The 21044-nt window shown below is 33.5% G+C and overlaps 1 protein-coding gene across 1 annotated transcript; it reads right to left on the reverse strand.

Annotated features, from left to right (window-relative positions):
- Positions 1-14353: 14353 nt before the first annotated feature.
- LOC113117951 (gamma-2-syntrophin-like) lies at positions 14354-18222 on the reverse strand. Its single transcript, XM_026286848.1, has 3 exons — positions 18009-18222; positions 15145-15255; positions 14354-14905 (listed from the first exon to the last, which is right to left on the reverse strand). Exons 1-3 carry the CDS (start codon positions 18087-18089, stop codon positions 14774-14776), a joined length of 324 nt encoding a protein of 107 aa, XP_026142633.1. The 5' UTR covers positions 18090-18222; the 3' UTR covers positions 14354-14773.
- Between the last annotated feature and the right edge of the window lie 2822 nt (positions 18223-21044).

A 21044-nucleotide genomic window follows, 5' to 3' on the forward strand; every position in this document is an offset into this window, starting at 1 on the left:
GTTTTTGTCCATGCATTTTGATTTTGAACTAGAATAGCAAGCACTTTCAGTCTAAGCACTGCTTATAACATTATAACATCACACATGATATGTGCATTTTAGAGACTTTTTTCACCAGATTTTTGTGCACTTCAATAATTTAGTCACAAATGTAGTACAAATATTCCATTTGGTCTCATAAAAACTGGATGTACAACTAGAGGTTTACACTTTCTGAAGAAAATGTGAGTGATATTTGCCTGCACAAAACTCAACACCACTGTCAAGTAATTTATTTATATAGTGCTTTATGCAGATTTTTTTCAAAGCAGCTTCACGTTTATAAAATAGGAGAATAACAGTGTTAATTTTGTAAAATGAATTCATTATGAGAAAAATTTAAGGCAGAAGATAAATTAAATCATAAAATTATTGCTGTCTTAAATTAATCGTGATTAATTGCATCCAAAATAAATGTTTTTTTTTGTTAATGTAATAGTTGTGTGTACTGTGTAGAGTTATTATGTATATATAAATACACATGCATACAGTATATATTTTGAAAATATTTAGATGTATATGCATTTATATATTTATATTCATATATGTTATATTACATATAAATATATTATATATTACATATTTTTTCTTAAATATATGCATGCATGTGTTTGTATTTATATATACTTAATAAATATACATAGTATACAAGCATATATTATGTAAATACATTTTTTTTTTTTTTTGGATGTAATTAATCACAATTAATCATTTGACAGCACTACATAAAATGTAAAAACAAACATTTCCAAATTAAAGCAAGTCAACATAAAACACACACACACAAAAAAATAATTTAAAATATATATAAAAAACAGTCCAAATATAACACTTAATAAAACAATAAAATAAAAATAATTGAAAAAAAAAAACAACTAACGATTATTTGGGTGTTTTCTTATGATCTCAAGTCAAAAAAATAAAAATAAAAAGGTATTTTAATAATTATATTTGGGATCGATGAGAACAAACGCTCTCGTATGAACAGCAGTGATAGTGTTTGCTGGGCTCCAATAATAATTTGGTGAATGTTTAAGATGCATGTCACACCACAGTCAACTACTCATAAAAGACAGATTTAATCAGAAATAATGATGTTTTTGCATTAATATATATATATATATATATATATATATATATATATATATATATATATATATATATATATATATATATATATATATATATAATTTGATGCATCAGAACTGGACGGACATGGCACATTTCCTCCCACAAATGTAAAATTAATGCTATAAATCTTGCTAGCCGAGCCAGTGTGGAGAACCGAGATTAATTTCCCCAAAATCAAATCAATCATTTGCATCATAAAGGAAAAGTTAAAGAAAATACATATCTTGAGTTTATTCGGATTTAAATCTGTTTATATGATTGCAGAAAGCTCCATCAGCTCAATGCAAATTAATCCCACTGCAGAAAAATAAATAAATAAATCTTACTTTGTTTTTTTTTTTTTTTTTTTTCTTTTTTTGCAGTACACATATCTAAACATTCATAAATCATGATATATTCAATATGATATAATGCAAAATTACTTTTGAGTCTTGTTTTCCAAAAAATAAAATAAATAATAATAATAATATACATTTGTGCTTAAAACAAGAAAAAAATATGTTTTTCAGAAAACTAATAATTCTTTAAATTGTATGCAATTTTGTTTCTAAAGTAAATGTATTTTAATTTAAGAATGTTTAGATAAATTTACTAAAAAACAAGACATATATTGATTAGAAAAATACTTTTTTCACAGTGTGAGAAGCAAGCATGAATTCACTTATTTTTATGTTTTTTTTTTTTTTTTTCGGAAAACATCAGAATGTCATTTTGCTTCTCAAGTAAATGTGTCATAATATTTAGATATTATTGTTAATGGAAGACAAGAAAAAACATTAAATACATTATATTTTTTGCAGTGAACACTTTTCTTATAGTATTTTTGTATTGTTTTCTTAAACTTGATGGTTCTCTTATGTAGTACTTTTGTCTTGTTTGTTTAGTATTTTTTATCAAGCTAAATTACATGAGGGGTTTAAGTCTTTTCAAAAATATACTGTATATAAAAAAATCTAATGTACTTAGCTTTAAAAAAAAGGTAAAATATTTATCAAAAAAATTACATTTTCCTAATTAAGAAAACTGTTTTTTTCTGACCACAATATACAAGCAAAATTACATAAATATTATTTTATGTAATTGTTTTCTGAAAATATACATACAAATTATTAGATTTATGATTAAAACAAGAAAAAATTGGGTCTTATTTCAAATGTAAAACAGCATTATGTTTCTAACCCTATACAAAGATATTTTTTTCTTGTTTTATGCTTAAACTCATTTAATTTGTATACATTTTTCAGAAAACAAGGCACATAATATGCCATATTATTTTGCTTCTCCAAAAAAAAAAAAAAAAAAAAAATATATATATATATATATATATATATATATATATATATATATATATATATATATATATATATATATATAGAACATTTAGATATTAATAATGTAAGACTTTTTTTTTTTCAGTGCAAATTCCACATTGCAGCTGTTGCATATGAAAGCAAGCACAGGTTCAGTGATGTCTTTCATGACCCGTGTGAGCGGGTATGAATATTTAAGGTTCAGACATTATTTTTATACTGTTTAGTGATATTCCAGTCTGGTCTAAGCTCTGACCCGCAGGTCATCTTATCATATCAACCTGATCCTCTCCAAAAAAAGGCAGCAGAGCTGTTAACCGAGGGTCTGATTTCTGTGCTCTCAAACAGCGAGATGTGCCTCCCGCTGCATTATGGATGAATTATTAAGACGAGAGTCAGATACCTGTTGTTGCAGACTCCAGAGATGCTGCGGTATTTTCCGTCTGTGGCGCAGGTGATGGGATGGAGAGTGCGAGGGCGTCCAGACAGGTTTGCTATCCGCTCCACTGCCTCCACGGAAAGGAGCTCTTGAAAAGGAGTTAATGTGTTTACGAATGCAACTCAAACACTGAAGGGTAAACAGTCCACTGAGGTTCGCATGGATGCAGCACCATTGATTAAATCTGACATTTAAAGCACTTCCGAGATGATGCTTCTGCATTATTCCACAGTTATAGAGCTGTATCTTTAGTACATGGCGCACAAAATAACACACTAATACCCCGCCGCGGCCACAAGAAGTGTTTAGACACTTAAAAAAATGTCATTGCATTAGATCAAGTGTCATCTGTGCCAAGGAGCTTTTATTGAATGGATTGATCATGCAAAAATGTATATTTGCTGCTAATTTAGATCAGATGTAGGTGAATTTTCTTTTGCCTTTTCTACCTTGGTGGTTCATAAAATGCAAAACAGCAGCTTCCAGCACTTTGAGAGTCACATAAAGCATATCAGGGAACACTAAAAAAAAAAAATACTTGTGACTTCTGATGAAATACTGAGGTCTTATGAAGTGAAACGATCAGTCTGTGCAAGAAACTGAACATTAGTTACAACATGATTACCTCTAATCCAGAGCAACAGGCAAACGGTTCAGTTTGTAAACGAATCATTCTTTTGAACCGATTCTTTTTAGTGAATATGATTGAAGCATCTCAAAAGATTTTGCAGCTCAAGCAGCACAGATCTACAACTTACAAGGACGCCTGACAGTTACTCAGAGCCAAAATGAGCCAAAATACTGACATATATCTGATCCTGTGATGAATTAATCATTCAGTTCCTCCCAATAGTCACTGGACTGAGCAAACAGATCAGCTCGGACCGAAGACGAAGATTTGAGCAAGCATGAACCCAACACTTCAATAGAAGCTTTAGACATGTAAATCATCCATATTGTACATCACAACTTTGGGTGTATACATTTCCTGAAAACAGAACACTTGTTTATCAATGCTTGTTACAGCATGGTCGTAAATCCTGACCAAAGGTTGGTCTGTTTTTAAATAAGACACAGCAGATTATTGCTGAAATGAAAGCATTTCAAAAAAAGGAGAGTAGGCTAGCAAAGAAATTTTTATTTTATTTTATATCAAATAAATACTTCATAAATATGTTGCACTTTAAATTGCTATTAAATCAAAGCCATATGTCTAACTAAGTTATGTTCCGAATTTGAAGTTGATATCACAAAAATTGTCGTTCCTGTGTGGTTCCATAAATAAACATTGCTTGGCTTGCCTTTTCTGTCACAATATCACTTCTATTACAAAACAGTCACCAAATTTGGAACTTTGACTTTCAGACCTTTCCAACGATATTTCCAACATTTTATCAAGTTAACAAAAATATTAGATTTTCTAAAACACAAGCCACAAAGTCTACAAATTGGTTTTTATACCTTGAATTATACCCCTAAAAGGACAATGTATCCTCAGAGATACAAACATTTAGAGACAGATTACATTAATTCATAACATTTCAATGTAAACCTAATAAATTAATGCTTAACAATAGCTTTTAATCAAGTAAGTCCCCTCTAACATGTGTAAATGTGTGAACTAGATCCATCTCGTATGCCTAAAGCTGTGAAAACTAAGAAAAATTTATAATTTGTGGATGAACGTTCCCTTTAACTTCACTGATAATCTGATGCAATAACATTCAGACACTTACCTGTGTGGTCAAGCAAAGGTACGTATAAGAGCCTCACCTGACACAGCCAGTGATCTTTTATGTCTCCTGCTCGCCTTGTCCTTCAAAATCCTAAACCTTTACGCAAGGCGCAGTGCAAGTGTGTTTGCTAGTTTCAGTCCAGCTCCGTTCGCATTTTCCTGTCCAGCGCCACGTCGTTTAATTAGCAAATGCATTTGTGTCCATTTGTGTGCCCATGCGCGTGCTGGTCTAAAAAAGAGGTGTGTTCAGGTGCATTGCTGGCGCATTGCTATTTTAAGGAGCTGAAAATAGACTGCACCATAGACCAACTCAAACCTGGTCTATAATATAAATTATTATAGACTGTGTTTTTTTTACCCTTGTGAAGTTCTATTCTGTGCAGCATTGAGCATCTGAAGACCTTCTTGGAAGGACTATATAATCAAGCTCTCAGGAACAACTAGTTTTCCGGAAAAAATCAATTGTGAAGATATAAAATTAAATATGAAACCAATAATAAAAGTTCCAAGAGTTACAACAATAAAATCTAATTGGTTCAACTATTAAAAAAAAAAAAAAGAATACTAATATTACTATTATCACCATCATTATTACATACATATATCAGTTTATACACAATAACAAGTAATATAATATTATACACACACACATATATTGTTAGTATATATGTTCACATTAATTGTTATAAGTATTATTAATAGTATAATAATAATTCAAATAATAATAATTATTAATATTTAAACATTATTATTATTATTATTACATATACACTACTACTACAACTGTATATAACACTTGTGGTAGTTATTATACTGCTGAGCTTCCAATTTATAAAAGCAATAAGCAATTTAAAGCTGTGACGTCAAGAAAAATCCTTCCAGAAATCCACATTATCACTGCAAAAAAAAAAGTGTCAGTGTTGAAAATTTAATTAAACTGCTCATGTCCTTTAGTGATGTGATATGAAATGTAAAATATTCAGATTCACTCAGGTTTTACATTAATATAGTGTCCCTAGGGTGGGCTTATGAATGCAGACTATAATTTGACGTCTTGCCATTCGGGCCTAGTTAAAAAACATGGGGTTTGCAAGAAGCGTCCTCATTTCACCTCTGATTATGCGGCATCAAAGCCAGCATGATCTTCCTGTGGGGCCGACAGCACAAACAAACCACAGCCCAAACTCTGGACCGCGAATGACGACATTCCCACCGGGAAACTTCTGTCGTTACATAACATGCATCCTAATACAAACCAACAACCCATCTACTCTTAGCATGAAGACAGCAGCTTAACAATGCCGTCCAGCTCACTCTCTGACCTTCCTATTACATTTATACACCTGCAATTTCTCAGGAAATATCCCAAGGGGCTCCACAGGAGATGTCATTACAGAAATCGGGCACCAGATGTGTAAGTTACCAGATGTGTTTGGAAAACTGGGTCTGGAAACGTTCAAACTAAATGTCAGCAGGTACAAAATAACTTGGGATGAATCCATCACCAGCTGGCTGTACGAATCAGTCGCCGTGTTGAGTTCTGGTAATTACTGCCCAATCCCATTCGGAGGTCTTTGCTTAGTTTGTACAAGGAGTAGCAGTTAACCACAAAAAAAAAAAAAAAAAAAACATCTCACTTTGTCTAGACTCATGTTTTGGGGGAAACACCTCACAAGTAATGGAAGTAATCGGATTACTTTTATCAAGTAACTAGTTAAGTAATGCATTACTTTTTAATTTACACTAAAATATCAGTTACTGAGTTATTGTCTTGTGGCGTCTTTTGGCGTTAAAATTGATGTGCAGTGACAAATTAACACTGAATGGCATGGACACAGATATTTTTGCACCCGAACTTATTGAATATGCATATGTAGGTGTTTCCAATCCAGTTGCAAAAGTTAAGGAAGACGAATATTCAAATGAAACGTTTGCGCTTGTCAAAAATTACTGGCATTTGTGCCATTATTAAATACCCCAAAATAGCATGTCTTAAACTGTGTTGCACTTGAAATAGCTGCAACTATTAGGAAGAAGCACCTCAAAGAACCAGAGAGCACGTGGTAGAAGGGAGAAGATTTTTTCCACACATATTAATTTATTTTAATTGGCAGAAGAACACATTATCCAAACATATCATTTGCCAAGCTGTTATTTTTAATTTGCTTCAGGAAATAAATACCAGCTCCAGTAATACCTAGCAAACCTTCATGTTTTGGTCTCCACATATATTGTGTTTTTTATTTCTTTATTACTTTATTCTTTATTTGCACCTACACTAATTTGCGCTGCACTTGGTAGATTGTGTTGGTCTATATGTAAATGAGATGTTGCATCATTTCCCCTCCCATCGGAACTGTTTTAGAATTTTGTTTTGTGCTTTTAGCTAATTTGCCCTGTTTAGTCAAACTGGCCCTAAATGTGCATTTACTCATCTCACTTGGAACAAAAGCGAATTAATGAAAACTATTGAATGCACACCTGCATTTAAATAACGTAAATATATGTTATGTATTTAAACCCTTTATTATCCATTCTTTGCTGCTGAATTTTTATGATCCAATTCAATCATACTAATGAGTAAAAATTACTTTAGATAAACATACCATTCATTTTTGTGTGTGTGTGGGGGGGGGGGGGGGGGTTGGGTGTGTGTGTGTGTGTGTGTGTGTGTGATTGAGAAGAAAGTGTTGAACTTTCTTCTCTTGTGTCCTATTCTTCATGCTGTCCATGAAAGGTTTGGTTGAGCTTTCTGAATTTGCATTTTATTCAACCTGAGGCTTATTCATTTCATGTTTGATGTGAAAGTGCTTTTACATTTGCCAAAAATAGAACTTTAGAAAACAACTAAAAGTAACACTAAAGTATTGTAATGCATTACTTTCCATAAAAAGTAACCAAGTAACACAAATAGTTACTTTTTTAGAGTAATGCAATATTTATATGAAAGCAATGACAGAAGTTAAAAAGCAATCCTAAAAATCCTAAAAGCAAATAGAACTTAAAAGAATTTTGAGAAATAGTCAAAAGTATAACATTTCAATAATTCTCAACATACTTCTAATCTGCCATTGTATGTTATTTGCTTTTTATATTTTTAAACACCAATTAAATTTAGCTTAACAAATATTACAATCTACATTTACAATTGTAAATCACAGATATAAGATCTTTATTTGTATGTTGTTGGATAATGTTAATTTGGCTTATATAATTATATTTATGCATTATCTGTTGATTTCAGGGTGAATTATGATGCAGAAAATTCTTTACAGCTAATAAATTTGATCTAAAACCAATATTTAATAAAATAATAATACAAAACTTATACATGCAAACACTATCATCTAACAGTTTGGGTTGAGAAAGGTTCTATTTTATTCATTGAGGACACATTAAATTATTTAAAAGTGACAGTAAATCGTTTTTATAAAGGTTTCTGTTTCTTATAAATGCTTTATATTCATTAAACATCCTGAAAAATAAACTGCATGGCTGTTTCCAAAAAAATATGATGCAGCACAACTGTTTTCAACATTGATAATAATAGGTTAGGGTTAGGGTTAGGGTTATATTTCTTTAGCAGCAAATCAGCATATTAGAATGATTTCTGAAGAATCATGTGACTAATGCTGAAAATTCAGCTTTGATCACATGAATAAATTACATTTACAATAGACTCACTTTTAAAAAAATTTAAACTATAAAAATATTTCACAATATTGCGGCTATATTTCATACTGTACCTCTAGTCTCGGTGGTGTTGTGTCATGAGACGTTTGTCTGTATTTTTCCAGTCGGCTGTGTTCACTCTCCCTTTTGTTCTGTCTCTGTTGGGTTTTGCTCACTGACTGTGAACAGCTAAACTCCTCCTAAACCCTTGATTTTCAAGGCTGCAGCTTCATGAAGCGTGGCGTTCAAGTGGCTCTCTTTAAACACAACACAAGCTCATGTCAAGCATCTGTCAGGCCTCTGAAATCATGATTATCTCAATAGTTCACCTAAAACAGTCCCATTGTGTTCTTACTAACTGTATTCTCATTTAAACCTGGAATATTTCTATAAATGACACCCTTTTATTTCTTGACATCATCTTATTTCTAGGGAATGGTCATCTGTGAAGTCTTATACACAACTCAGTTCACTCAATTAATTATTTTAGATGTCTGCGGTAGATGAGGAATGATCTGATGCTTTTGGCATAACTCATCTGAATAGTCAGGTCTTTGGCTGGACAATGATCCATAATTAAAGTAAATCAAGTCATTAATCTAGATTAATAACCCAGCATTTTTAGGCTTCATTGGGATTAATTGAACTTGATCTGATGTCTTTGCACAATTAATCATCTAAAAGCATGTAAAGAGAGTTTCAATCATAAATTTATAAGAGTTCATGTCACAGATGCCCTATAACAATATCGTAAATATAAAACACTGTGACTAATACAGTATCACATATAGTGCATTAAGCTACAAACTCGATCATAATGCACAATGTTTCCATCTAACATGTATTTTGAGGTGCAGCTCATCATATTAATGGAGTGTTTCAATAGTTAGCAGAAAACCAGTTACCTCACAATGTTGATAGATTTGTGTTGGATGAATGGAAATGTAGATATTTTACTTTTTTCACTTATTTCAGTTAATGTCATGAAACTAGAGATCTAAGCCATTAATAGTAGCATTTTTCACATTTTTCACAAGGTGGCTTATTCGTACGAATTCGTACGACCACATTCGTACAAATTCATACGATTGTTGCCAAATCGTACGTATTTTACGAGTTGCACAATTCGTATGAATTTGTACGAATTACCTACACCTAACCCCGCCCCTAAACCTAACCGTCACTGGGGTTTAGACAAATCGTATAAAATCGTACGAGTGAGGTCGTACAAATTCGTACGAATAAGCCACCTCATAAAATACATACGAATTGGCCGTGAGATACCATTGCCTATACTGTTTCAGTAAACCCTGCTTCTGTACAGTACAATTTATGCTGGAACTGTCAATGGGTGCATTTCCTAAATACAACTATGGTCGCAAGTTCTGTTGTTACCAATAGAACTAACAACCATATAGTTAACTAACAATGCTTTTGGGAAACTCACCCCAGATTGATTCAACCTTGTGACTTTGATCATTCAGTTCAAGTGATTCACAACAAAACCAGTTTAAAAGAGCCATTCATTCTCGAATTTGACATCACTTTTAATGATTTTAAAAAGCACGTATAGTAAAACGTCAAACTGAGCTTTTCAAAACTCTAAGTAAAGTCATTGTGTCGCAAATTGATTCATTGTTTCGAAGCGCTCCTATTGGAACTTCACGTTTTGCAATTCATTTGATTCAGATTGGGACTTCGAAGTGCGTATCATAAATCATTTGATTTAGAGTGGAACTTCACTGAAGCGGTTTCACGAATCATCTGCGCTCTGAAGTTCTGATCTACATCAAATGGCACGATCTTCGTTCCGAGTCCTGAACCGAAGGTTTGCGAATCATAATTCATTTCAGAACTTCTGAGCCCAGATTGTGAATCATTTGATTTAGATTATCTTGATCATATCTGAATAAATAAAAGAGAGGTTTCGAGGCTAGATTTGTGTTTATGTGTGTGAAATTTAGCAGGCTACACTAATTATTTTTTATATTTTCCAATATTCCAGATATCTCTATATGCTCTAATCAGTAATCACTAATCCAATCAGTAGTATCAGCCACTACTAAATTGTCCCTAGCAATATTTCTGATCACATAAATTCGGGAAGCTCTGATCACAAATTCCTATGGAAATGGCTCAATGTGACCGCTTCTTGAGAGAAACATCAACTCTTTGCTTGCCTTAGTAAACATCACTAATTAGTGGGCAGAAAACATCTTATTGATGTGTTAATATTGCCATCTCGCAGGTCTGATGTTCCTGCACTTTAGAGCAACACTGTGAGTGACTGGCATCAATGATACTTGTCAGAAACAAAAGCACCTGCTCATGTGATGCAAGGCCGCGGCTCCTGAAGCTCTTCACAGAGATTCAAGAGCCCTGGATCGAACAATGGCGTGTTTCTTCCTCAATACAGTACTGCTAGCTGAATCAATCCAGACTTTCACTTCAAATGTTTCTTCCTCCGTCTGGAGTTTAATTCAGTGTTGATCCGGCTCTCCAAAGCCCAGCAGACCACAGAGACACTGTGTTAGTATTCACTCGAGTCCAGTGCTTCACATGGGCACAATGAGTGCATTACATAACAATTTTCAAGATGCTTTTCTGATTTCTGCGGTTTTGATTTCTGAGGCATCATCATTTGTTTATAGACACTTGCTTTATAATTTGCACATTTTACAGGGGTCATATGATGTGATTTAAATTTTTCATTTCTCTTTGGAGTGTTACAAGCTCTTGGTGGATGAAAAAAAGATCTGTAAAGTTGCAAAGACTAAAGTCTCAAATCAAAAGAGATATTTAATACTTTAATAAAGTTAAGAATTGTCCAAGCCCTCCTAAAACGCCTCGTTCTAACAGGTCACTGAGTGGGAAGATTTGCATAACACCGCCCAGATGTTCACACAAAGAAAGAAGGTGTACCTTTTATTCTCGTTGTAGTATTGTTGTTGCTGACGCCGCCATGTGATAAAGACGCTGTGTGTTTCACTGTGAAAGTGAAACTACTTTGTTTGGTCTTCCAAAAGAGCACGATATTCGCTTCGTCATGCCTGGGAGCTGATCTGTGCTGGTCGCTGAGGAAATACATAAACTTTGCTCTGTGGTTCACTGGATTGGCTTTCACCGTGGACAAAGTCCCGCTTTAAGTCCACATACATTGTGCCAGTGCCAAAACACTACTCCCCGATGTCAAGTCAAGTCACCTTTATTTATACAAAGCGCTTTAAACAAATCAGAGTGTGTCAAAGCAACAACATTAATTCGAAAAACAGTGTATAAATAATGCAAAATGACAGTTAAAGGCAGTTCATCACTGAATTCAGTGATGTCATCATGCAGCTCAGTTCAGTTTAAATAGTATCTGTTCAATCATTTGTGCTAAAATGATTACCACCCCGTTGCACTCATTATTGCATATCGTTATGAAGTGCTTTGAACGACTGGTCCTAGCAAACCACAAGGACTGTCTCCCACCCACACCAATTTCCCTTCCCTAGCAATAGGAGCACAGTGGGTGCAGTATGCACAATGCACTCTGTACTCACATACTTGGACAAAAACAACACATGTAATGATGTTGTTTCTTGACTTCAGCCCAGCATTTAACACTGTCTTTCAGTGCCGTTCACTGTCACAGTGTTCCTGTAGCTAAAGTGGTAGAGCATTGCGTTCCCCGGGAACACATGATTGGTAATAATTGATAGCCTGAATGCACTGTAAGTCACTTTGGATAAAACATCTGCTAAATGCATTCATTTAATTTTATTTAAATTCATTCCCTCTAAGCTGATCACTAAACTTGAAGACCTGGAAATTAAAATCTCCCTCTGCAACTGGATTATGGACATTCTGACCAACAGACCTCAGCATATTCGGTCAAGCCATACCCCTCAACACCATCACACTCAACACCGGCGTACCACAGGGCTGTGTGCTGAGACCATTCCTTTACTCCCTCTACACCCACAACTTCAAGCCTGTGCATGGATCCAACTCCATCATTAAGTTTGCAGACGACTGTGTGTGTCTGTGTGTGTCTGCAGCTCATTAACACCAGTAAAGACAAAGGAGCTCATTGTGAACTTTAGGAAGAAGAAAGGAAGCATGCATGGCCCCATCCACATTATTGGGATAGTTGTTGAACGTGTCTCCAGCTTCAAGTTCCTGGGAACCACCATCCCAGAGGACCTGTCCTCGACTACAAACACCTCCAGACTAGTCAAGAAGGCTCACCAGTGCTTCTTCCTTCTCAGGACACTGAAGAAGTACCAGCTGTCTTCAACCATCCTGGTGCACTGTATTTGTGCGATCGAGAGCATCCTGACCAGTTGCATCACAGTCTCGTATGGGAACTGCTCAGTTGCTGACCACAAGACACTGCAGAGGGTGTTGAATACTGCCCAATGCATCACAGGGACACTACTTCCTGCTATTGAGGACATCCAGAGAAAATGCTGTCTACGTCGGGCTCGCAGCATTCTGAAGGACTCCTCTCACCCTGACCTCAGACTGTTTAACCTCCTGCCCTCCGGGAGGCGCTTCAGGAGCCTCCAGACAAGGACCAGCAGATTCAGGAACAGCTTTTTCCCTACAACTGTCTCCTTACTGAACTGCAGTCTGAATTCCCCCTCCCCCTATAACACACACATACACACCAAACAAACACAATATTTTTCTATGCACTTTTTTAATGTCCATTGCACTAGTGTAAACGATGTTCATAGTTTCCGGTGGAGTAATTGGAAACGAGCGACATTTGCTCCACTCACCGGTCTCGAGTCCCACGGAGGAGCTCCGGAAGGATAAAAAGAGGAGGAAAGGGAGTGAAGGACGAGAGAGGACCAGGCCTGGGTTTTATTTTGTGTTTTGGTTTTGTATGTGTGCAGCAGTCGTCGTTTTGTGTTTATTTTGTTATTAAAGTTTGATTTAAATGTTCGCCGGTTCCCGCCTCCTTCTTCCAGTACTACTAACGTTTTTTTTATATTGTTACAAGTATCTAATCTAAAACAATATGTTAAGGGGCTTAACATTTTCCGTTAAATGCTCGATTCGGGCAATCACAACGCACTAGATAGCTGGCCAATCGGAGCAAACCTCGCTTTCTCTGATGAGCCTTCGTTAAAATCGACGTGTTTCAGAAGGCGGGGCATAGAGGAGAAACAATAATGTACATTATGTGGAAAATAATTCGTTTTTTGAACCTTGAACCACATAAACATTTCATTACACCAAATAATGTTCTTTTTAGCAGCATCGTATGATCCCTTTAAAGCATTTAAACACTTTTCAAGGCCATTATGTTGTAAAACTGACTGCATTCATAAGGAATAAGAAGAAGTAATTTCATGATTCACAGACTTTAAACTGCAAATTAAATTAAGACGGCAATCAATAATTCATCACAGTGTGTTTTCTGGTATAATTATAATTATGCCTTATGTACTGTGAAGATTGATTGCACGTGTAAAAAATAATAATAGTCATTTTGAAATTAGCCTGTTATTTTTCCTTCAGATTATATGTTACTCTGTTTGGGATCAATATGACCCTGGCAAAAAACATACACTGTGACAAACACATAAATAAATTAGGTAATTGACGATGTAATCGACTATATAACATTTGGAATATAAAAATTTCAGACTTCTTTGACAATTCAGGGTGAATTGATATTATCTTCCCTTTAAATTATTTTAACAAATCGAATGTGCATTGAAATATTTGTAAATATTTAGGCTTGCATAACCATTAAGAGATTTATGCATGTAAATATTTTCTCTTGCATCTGAACCCACACAAGAATCATGGCATATTCCGTCAGCAGTGAACTAATCATTCCTTTATTTGGAAAAGAGCTGGAATAACATCAAACTAAATAGAATAGATCAATTGATATTTAGAAAAATGTCAGTTTGCGAGAACGGTTGCTGTTTATTTACTGTTAATGAAACCACTACTTCATAATAACACGTATCAAATCAGTGTAACATAGTGTATCATTCAAATGGAGAAAACCATCAGAAATCCTATAATATATATATATATATGACTTGCTGTTACTACTCTTTGTGCTAAATGAAGAGGTTTGAGGCGATGAATAGAAAACAAAAGGGCAAAAGAACACAAGTATTCATCTTAGTTTGGTTGATTTTACAGCTGGAAGTCTCAGTTTCACCCGTTTCGCCCTGTAAATTTGTCAAATGCTGTTCATACATCAACTCATAAAACCGTATGTCAACATCTGCTCTGCTACATAATCAGTTTAAGCATATGATTGAACACGTTAGTAGGTAAGAAAGAAATCATAACCCAAAACATACCCAAAGTGCTCCTTAAACGTCGCTCTGAATTTAGAAGATTCGTACAAAAATAACAAGAACTAGATATATTGTGCATAAAATCAGAGAACCAGATGAGACTGTACGTGTTGGTCACACACGGATGTTTCTAGCTGCTGCACATGTACTTCTGCGTCAGACTTTGATTGTTGACAAAGACGGGATCCACCGTGGCCACTTTAGCAGCGATGAACGAGTGAATGCAATGAAGCACAGCCGTCAGATTCGCAAACTCCAGCTCCTGGAAGAAAAGAAATTACCAGAAAGATTACATTTGAAAATTAAAACGACAGCAACAAAAAACATATATACATTATTTCATATATCAGGCTTTACAGGGTTAAAAATGTCTTCTCTTTTGACTCTGACATCAAAACAGTCAAACGAATATTGTAAACCCCTCAAAATATTCTATGTTTATACAGCATAAATGTTGACTTGACATTTCATCCTAATATTCTCGTGTAAACACAATCTGACCTTCATTTCGATCTGTTTATTCTCTGAATTCTGGAACAGGAGCTTCACTCGTGTCTTGCCGTCATCCGATGAACCCTTCAGCTGGGAGAATTTGTATTTCCAGATGGTTTTCTGTAGAAAAGCAAGTAAATAAATAAAGAAATAAATAAGCAGAGCAGACAGGCATGCAAAAGCTAAAAATAAAACGTATCACGAAATGAAATTAAGCAGCACAAGTGTTTTCAACATTGATGATAATCAGAAATGTTTCTTGAGCAGTAAATGATCATATTATTCTGATTTCTGAAGATCATGTGACACTGAAGACTGGAGGAATGATGCTGAAAATACAGCGGAGCATCACAGAAATAAATTACAGTTTAACAGATATTCACATAGAAAACTCTGAATTTAATTTCTAATATTTTTTACAGTTTTTACTGTGTTTTTGATCAAATAAATGCAGCCTTGGTGAGAAGAAGAGACTTCTTTCAAAAACCTTTCACCAACCTCAAGCTTTGTAGTAGACTGCTGTCTCTGTTGAGATCTCTGTTAAGTTATACCACATAAGCATTTTTGGCAAAAAATTTAAATAATAATAATAACATCATTAATTAAAGTCGTCATATATATATATATATATATATATATATATATATATATATATATATATATATATATATATATATATATATATATATATATATATATATATATATATATATATATATTACACACAGTATATACTGCATATATCTCCTTGGCACAGCAACAAGCTTTATTAAAACAAAAAAGCCCATCTCCTTTTGTCTTTCATCAAAATCCATTTGTTTAGAGCTGTTTTGGCTTGTTTGCTTCTGTGCAGATTTCTCTCCTGATTCAGACCAGACCACTTTTTCACTGGAGGAAGCATTATTATTGATTTTGGACTCATATTTTAGTTTAAATTAGTTTAATCTTTGGTCTTCTCCAGATGTTAACTGATGGACTGGAGTGCTGTGGATTATTGTGGTTTTTATCAGACTCTCATTCTGACGGCACCCATTCACTGAGCATGCATTGATGAGACACTGATGCAATGCTACATTTCTCCAAACCTGATGAAGAAACAAACTCACCCTGATCTCGGATGACCTGATGGTGAACAACTATAGCTTTAAGTTAGCACATTGTGCACTTCAATTTCATGAGGACTTTAATAAAGCTCTTTCGTTATGGTTTGGGTTAAACGCACAGACGTGATCAGCACATCACGACTGAAGATGATCATGAGTAACACACTTTTCACTGATGTGCAAATCACTGCCTGCTATTCCAACCAAGAACAATACTTGCCAGATTTAGATGGGGCCATTAAATTGGCCTGTCAAGCTCGTAATCAGTGTGTGTTAGTCTATTCACGCTGTCTCACGATTGCAGATCCCAATGCTTCTTCTGCGTGAATCACAAATCACGTCATTAACCAGCACCTGCTGAACTCGTCATTTCTAAAATACAATTTGATTAAGCTGTAATTAAGGAAACTAGTTCTATTAAAGGGTTCAACAGTTACAGGTGCTTTTAACCGTCTTCTGAGATTATAGACTGATCAAACTGATGTGTGTCATTTGATCAAACGGGATGAATGTTTTAGAGTGACACAATGATGACCATGCTGCTGTTTTCCCTCCAGACTGATTTCACTTCCTGGATGGTAATGAAGATGATCATGATGATGTCATTGAGGAACTTGCTTCTGATGTTTAAAGTTTAAAAAAAAAAATTTCCAGACTAAAAGTTTATTCAAAGCACTGGAAAAACCTATTATTGCATCACCAACTAAAATTTATATTCACAAGCAAACATGTTTTGTTTAAACATTTTGAGATTGATGATAATTGGATAGAAAATAAATAATAAATAAATACAAATAAAATAAATGACAAACAAACATGAACATGGACATAACAATTTTAACTGACCATCAATTAGAACAATATTCACAAGATTCTGATTACATCAATATATTTTAATAGAAAATAAAACTAACAAACAAGTATGGATAAAAAAAAAAAACTATAGAAAATGATCACCAATTAAAACAATATTCACAAGAAAACATGTTATGTTTGAAGCATCTTGATATTGATAACATTTTGATAAACATGGGTGAATTAGTAAATAATAATAATAATAATAATAATAATAATAATAATAATAATAATAATAATAATAATAATAATAATAATAAACCAAAACAAAATGGGAAGACTTCTTAAACTACATATTCTGATAAAAAAAAAAATATATATATATATATATATATATATATATATAAACATGGATGTATGGATATATGGATAAACAAATCCAAAACATAAAATAAACAAAATAACAAATAAAAAAATTCTGAAATGGTACTACTGTTTAATAAACTGGATATTTTGATAGAAAATAAAATGAAAATGAAATAACTAAATTAAAACCAAACATGGATGGATAAATAAAGAAATGAAACCAAACGATAATCTAAAACATTAAACCTAACATGAAACAAAACCAAATTTGAAGACGTCTTAATAAACTGGATATTTTAATAGAACATAAATACATTTATATAAACAAAAAATGCATGGATGGGTAAACAAACTCAAAAAATCATACAATAAATAAAACAAAACACAACGGGAAGAGTTCTTAATAAACTGGCAGTGCTGCTAGCAGGCCTGAGCTGACAGTGTTCTGCTAATAAGAGTAAATCAGCTTAGGAACGAGTATTCAGCCCAAATACTGAGAGCATTATAAAGGCAGTTTATTCTGAGTTGAGTGCTGTCAGGACTCAGCTGTGAGTTCCTGCTCAAAGCCAATAAGCAGCAGAAACCAGAGGCGCAGTTTGATTTCCTTACCTTTGAGATGTTTTCGGAGCAGGAGAAGCCCGACTCGAAGTCGAGTGTGAAGCACAGGATCTTCCCTTGACTGCTGCACATGTAGCTCTTCGACTGCAGAGCAACAACAACAGCGTGATTTACACAGAGAGCTCACAGGCACATCGCTTGCTGCAAACACTTTAAAACAACAGACCACATTCATATTTAAATCGTTCAACATTCAACACTCCTGATCTCACATGCTTTACAGTATATCCCCAGGTCAACATGGAAACAGCTTACACAGAGAAACTATGTCTAACAATCCACTTTCTGAAGAAAATCAACATCCAGTTCAGTAAACCTCCAGTACCATAGTCCTATACCACAGTATTGATGCATCTCTAGACATTATAGTTGCATGTATCATTGTTTTACTTATCTCTTAAATAAATATACAAAAAATGGTAGATGGATAAAATAAAATAAACTGTTTTTAATAAACTGACAGCACTGCATAGCAGGAATGAAAGAACAAATGAATGAACGAATGAATGAATGAATGAACTAATGAATGAAGGACAGATGAATGAACGAATGAATGAATGAAGGTACACATTAATGAATGAACAAAGAATGAAGGAACAAATGAATGAACGAATTAATGAATGAATGAATGAAAGAATGGATGAATGAAGGAATGAATGAATGAATGAACAAATGAATGAATGAATGAATGAATGAATGAATGAATGAATGAATGAATGAACAGATGAATGAACGAATGAATGAATGAAGGAACAAATGAATGAAAGAATGAACGGATGAATGCACAGATGAATGAATGAAGGAACAAATGAATGAATGAAGGAACAAATTGAATGAAGGAACAAATTTATGAAAAAATGAACAGACGAATGAATGAATGAATTAATGAATGAAGGAACAAATGAATGAAAGAATGAACGGACTAATGAATGAATGAATGAATGAATGAATGAAGGAAGGAACAAATGAATGAACGAATGAATGAATGAATGAATGAATGAAGGAAGGAACAAATGAATGAACGAATGAATGAATGAATGAATGAATGAATGAATGAAGGTACACATTAACGAATGAACAAAGAATGAAGGAACAAATGAATGAACGAATGAATGAATGAATGAATGAATGAATGAATGAAAGAATGAATGAATGAAGGAATGAATGAAGGAACAAATTAATGAAAACATGAACAGACGAATGAATGAATGAATGAATGAATGAAGGAACAAACGAATGAATGAATGAATGAAGGAACAAATGAATGAAAGAAGGAAGGAAGGAAGGAACAAATGAATGAACGAATGAATGAATGAAGGAAGGAAGGAAGGAAGGAAGGAAGGAACAAATGAATGAACGAATGAATGGATGAATGAATGGATGAATGAAGGTACAACTGAATGGATGAAGGAACAAATTAATGAACAAACAAACGAACGAACGAACGAATGAATGAATGAAGGAACAAATTAATGAACAAACAAACGAACGAACAAATGAAGAAACAAATGAATGAACGAATGAATGAATGAATGAAGGAACAAATGAATGAAAAAATGAACAGACAAATGAATGAATGAATGAATGAAGCAACAAATGAATGAAAGAATGAACAAATAAATGAATGAATGAAGGAAGGAACAAATGAATGAAAAAATGAACGGACGAATGAATGAATGAACGAACAAATGAATGAATGAATGAATGAATGAAGGAAGGAAGGAACAAATGAATGAACGAATGAATAGATGAATGAATGAAGGTACAACTGAATGGATGAATGAATGAAGGTACAAATGAATGAATGAAGGAACAAATTAATGAATGAACGAACGAATGACTGAATGATTGAATGAACGAATGAAGGAAGGAAGGAAGGAAGGAACAAGTGAATGAATGAATGAAACAAACAAAAAACGGATTGATGGATAACATAAATTAAAATAAAATACAAAATAAAATGGAAATATTTCTCAGTAAACTTGCTGTACTGCATAGCAGGAATAAGTATATCATAAAAGAAGGAAATAAGTAAACAAACAAGAACAAACTAGAATAGGACGATTTCTTAATCGACTGGTAGTACTGCACTGCAAGAGTTAATGAATAAAATAAAATGAAAACATGCATTAAAAAATACAAAAACATGCATAAAATAAAATATAAAATAAAACAGGAAGATATCTTAATAAACTGCCAGTTACTATGATACTACCACAGTATTTACAGATGCATCTCTTTACATCATATCTGTATGTGTGCATGTTCTTATTATTATTTTCTTATTATTAATTTATCTAAAAAGGCGTAGTCTACAGATGCATTTTGCGTTTATAATGTAAACATTTAATCAATTGACCATACTTGATTTTAACACTTTATTTTCCTGTTTATTAACAGTTAGGCAGTTGTTATGGAGCTGGATTAAAGGATCTTAAACATGATCATGTAGAATAAGGCATTAATATGTGCTTTATAAGTACTAATAAACAGCCAATGTGCTAGTTATATGCATGCTAGTTAATAGTGAGAACTGGACCTTAACAAAGTTTTATCAATCAATTAGTTGATCGTTATTTATTAATGTTTTTGTATTGTTATTTTTATTATTGAGGTGCCACTGACTGAATATAAATCTTCAGTGGATGGAGAAAGAGCATCGCAGCAAATAAGGGTTTGTGTAATTGTGTCTGTTCATCTGTTTTGTTCACTATAATTAGATTCCTGGAAGTTTGTGTTTCTGGTGAATGTGATTATAGAGACGCATCGGTATTCACAACACACTGACCCTCACGATCACATTACAGTGGCCTGAACCGAAGAGCACTGCAGCAGCTGGAAAGAGGACACAAATGCTCAAAATCACATGAAACAGAACAAAATAAAATAAAAGCTTTGGATAAAGTGTCTGCCAAATGCATTAATCTAAATTCAGATTGTAGATTATCTATTAACTGATTAAATGTTCACATTCAAAACACATAAATAAATATATTTTTTAATAAATTAATAATATAAAAAATACTA

This window comes from Carassius auratus, chromosome 17, assembly GCF_003368295.1.
Source record: "Carassius auratus strain Wakin chromosome 17, ASM336829v1, whole genome shotgun sequence".
Classification (NCBI taxonomy): Eukaryota; Metazoa; Chordata; class Actinopteri; order Cypriniformes; family Cyprinidae; genus Carassius; species Carassius auratus.